A 2,491-nucleotide genomic window follows, 5' to 3' on the forward strand; every position below is an offset into this window, starting at 1 on the left:
ACGCGGCATCACAACGAAGGTCCATGACCTCAGGCACCACTTTTAAGTTTCCTTTTTTGACAAAGACATCAGAAAAGCTACACCAACATGTAGCATTCTATCATAAACAACAGACATCCAGCTGATTGGAGGATGCATGCAACAAGTTCCCCTCCTCTTCCTCTCCATAGCAGCCCCGGTGATCTGCGCGGAGTGAGTCAAATCTTGCCTAAACACAAGGATACTTGGCGTTGGTTTCTACGGTGAGTGGCTGTGAATGCAAGCCCGCGTTGCGTATGTGTACAAAAGAGAGGTCTCTCACGTTGACTCACCGCAAAGTCATCCCTTTTACCGTACGCCAAGAGTGAGAATCTTATTACAGGAAAGTCCGGCTTATTACACTGGGCAAGATTGCGAAAAGTAAAACACACATACACAAGGGCACCATGCAGGATGCAGCGATGCAGCGAAGCAACCGAACAAGATGCATGCATGACTGACTCGTACTAGTAGTATATAGCGAGGCACGTACGTACGTGCGCGCTGACGGGGACGATTGATGGCTGCTGTGAGAGAGCTGCTGCGGTACGTTGATCCGATGACCGGTGCAGGTTCTAATTTTTAAACAGCGCTCTCAGGACCGGACGTGGCCTTGGTGACGCCGGTGAACTCAACCTTGGTGCCGAGCAGGTCGACCCCGACGTCGGCGGTGAAGGTGTCGTACCGGAGGAACAGCTCCACCACCAGGAGCCTGCCCACGAGCACGACCAGGTTCTTGCCTGGGCACTGCTTGTTGTCCACGCTGGGGCTCTCGGTCTCCCGCCCGTTGGACCAGTACACGTACTGCAGCAGCTTCCTTCCCTCCTCCCCGACGAACCGGTCGCCGACGAACTCCCTCGCCGTGGAGCCGAACACGCGGGGGTCCCTGGTGGCGCACGGCTGGTACCCGAACAGCATCTCCCCCTTCTTCACGGCGAACACCGCGTCGTGGCTCTCGATGTTCATGTCCGCCTTGGCGCGGCCGTACTGGAACTTGACGGGCGGGTCCAGCCGCAGCGCCTCCCACACCGCCGACTTGGTCAGCTCCATCTTCTCCAGCGCCTCTATCGTCACCTTGCCGCCGGCGTCCGCCACGGCGGCGCGTATCTCCGCGACGAGCTTCTGGTGGAACTTCTCTCCGGCCCCCGCGATGCGCGCGAGGATCCCCGGGAGAAGCACCTTGAGGCCACCGTAGCTGTTGAACACGGTGGCGAACAACAGGTTGTGGCATGCCTCGTCCCGCTTCAGTCCGAGGCCCTCGGCGGTGTCGAGCGCCTTGGTCGCAGCGGCGAAGAAGTACTTGTAGAGCGCCTTGTAGTCGCCGCTGACGAGGATGGGAGGGAGGTGCACCGTGTGGAGGAGCGGCTCCTCGAGGATCATGGGGAGGCCGAGCGTGACGAGCGGGTGGAGCTGGAATATGAGCCACTTTGCGGCCTTGGTCGGGCCGGTGGTACCTAGGTCTGACGCAGAAGGGAGCACGCCGAAGTAGGCGTCGCCGATGAACTCGAAGGAGGTGGCGTCGTTGAGCGTGTTGAAGTTGGACTTGCCGCCGAGCACGATCTGCGACTCCACGGTGGCGAGGAGCGAGGAGAAGTGGGAACGGAAGGCCGGGATGAAGGCGTCCTTGCGGGAGGCAAGGAGGGAGAAGAGCAGCTGCTTGACCTTGGTGTGGGTGGGCTCGGAGGGGTCGAGGTAGGAGCAGACGCGGAAGCCGCCGGTGAGGGAGGTGGAGGGCATGTAGGTGCCGGTGAAGAGGTTCTTCTTCTCGACCTTGTCGACGTCGAAGAGCACGGGGAAGCTCTTGGCGTCGAGCACGGCGACCACCCGCGGGTCGCGCGCCATGAAGGGGCCCGGCGGGACGTTGATGCGGACGACGGTGGAGCCGTACTTCTCGACACGGGACTCGAAGTACTTGTCCTGGCCCTGGAAGTAGTAGAAGTCGAGGCGGTCGCGGATGGCCGAGACGAACGGCATGCCGTAGCTGCCCGGCACCTGCCTCGGCACCAGGGAGCCCTCGTCGCCGCCCGCCATGCCGCTCTGGTTCGTCTACCTCTGCTGCTGGCTAGGCTGGTTTGGCTTGGAGCTCTCGATCTCGCGCTCTCGATGTAGACAAGATTGGAGCGAGGAGGCTTTGTCTGTGTGTTGCGATTTGCGGATGAAGCTCGGGGTTGGGCGTACAAATAGCCCGCGGAGAAGGGATCGAGCTACCATGCAGCGTGCATGGCTGGCAGCGACCGCGCGCGCGTGTTGCGCGTGCCGTGCAGGGTGGGCCAAGCGACAAGTCCCGGGCGGTGAAACGTGGACGGGATCAATAGTTGTTGCACCGTTCACGTACTCACCCTATCTAGGCGCCCGGCTCACCCGGCCGCATTTTCTCCGACTCCGTTGCTTCGGAAATGATATGGTTAGAGCATCTCCAACAGCCGCGCTAAAGCGCCGCGCGCAAAAAATCTATTAGCGCGCGCGCTGCGGC

At 60.9% G+C, this 2,491-nt stretch overlaps 1 protein-coding gene across 1 annotated transcript; it reads right to left on the reverse strand.

The window, feature by feature from the left end:
* Positions 1–325: 325 nt before the first annotated feature.
* Positions 326–2,181, reverse strand: LOC123092902 (allene oxide synthase 2). The gene has a single exon (XM_044514759.1). It carries the CDS (start codon positions 2,047–2,049, stop codon positions 601–603), a length of 1,449 nt encoding a protein of 482 aa, XP_044370694.1. The 5' UTR covers positions 2,050–2,181; the 3' UTR covers positions 326–600.
* Positions 2,182–2,491: the final 310 nt, after the last annotated feature.

This window comes from Triticum aestivum, chromosome 4B (assembly GCF_018294505.1).
Source record: "Triticum aestivum cultivar Chinese Spring chromosome 4B, IWGSC CS RefSeq v2.1, whole genome shotgun sequence".
In the NCBI taxonomy this organism is placed as follows: domain Eukaryota; kingdom Viridiplantae; phylum Streptophyta; class Magnoliopsida; order Poales; family Poaceae; genus Triticum; species Triticum aestivum.

Excerpts from the sequence above, each read along its gene's own strand:
- LOC123092902 (XM_044514759.1), bottom strand. The coding sequence starts at position 2,049 with ATGGCGGGCGGCGACGAGGGCTCCCTGGTGCCGAGGCAGGTGCCGGGC.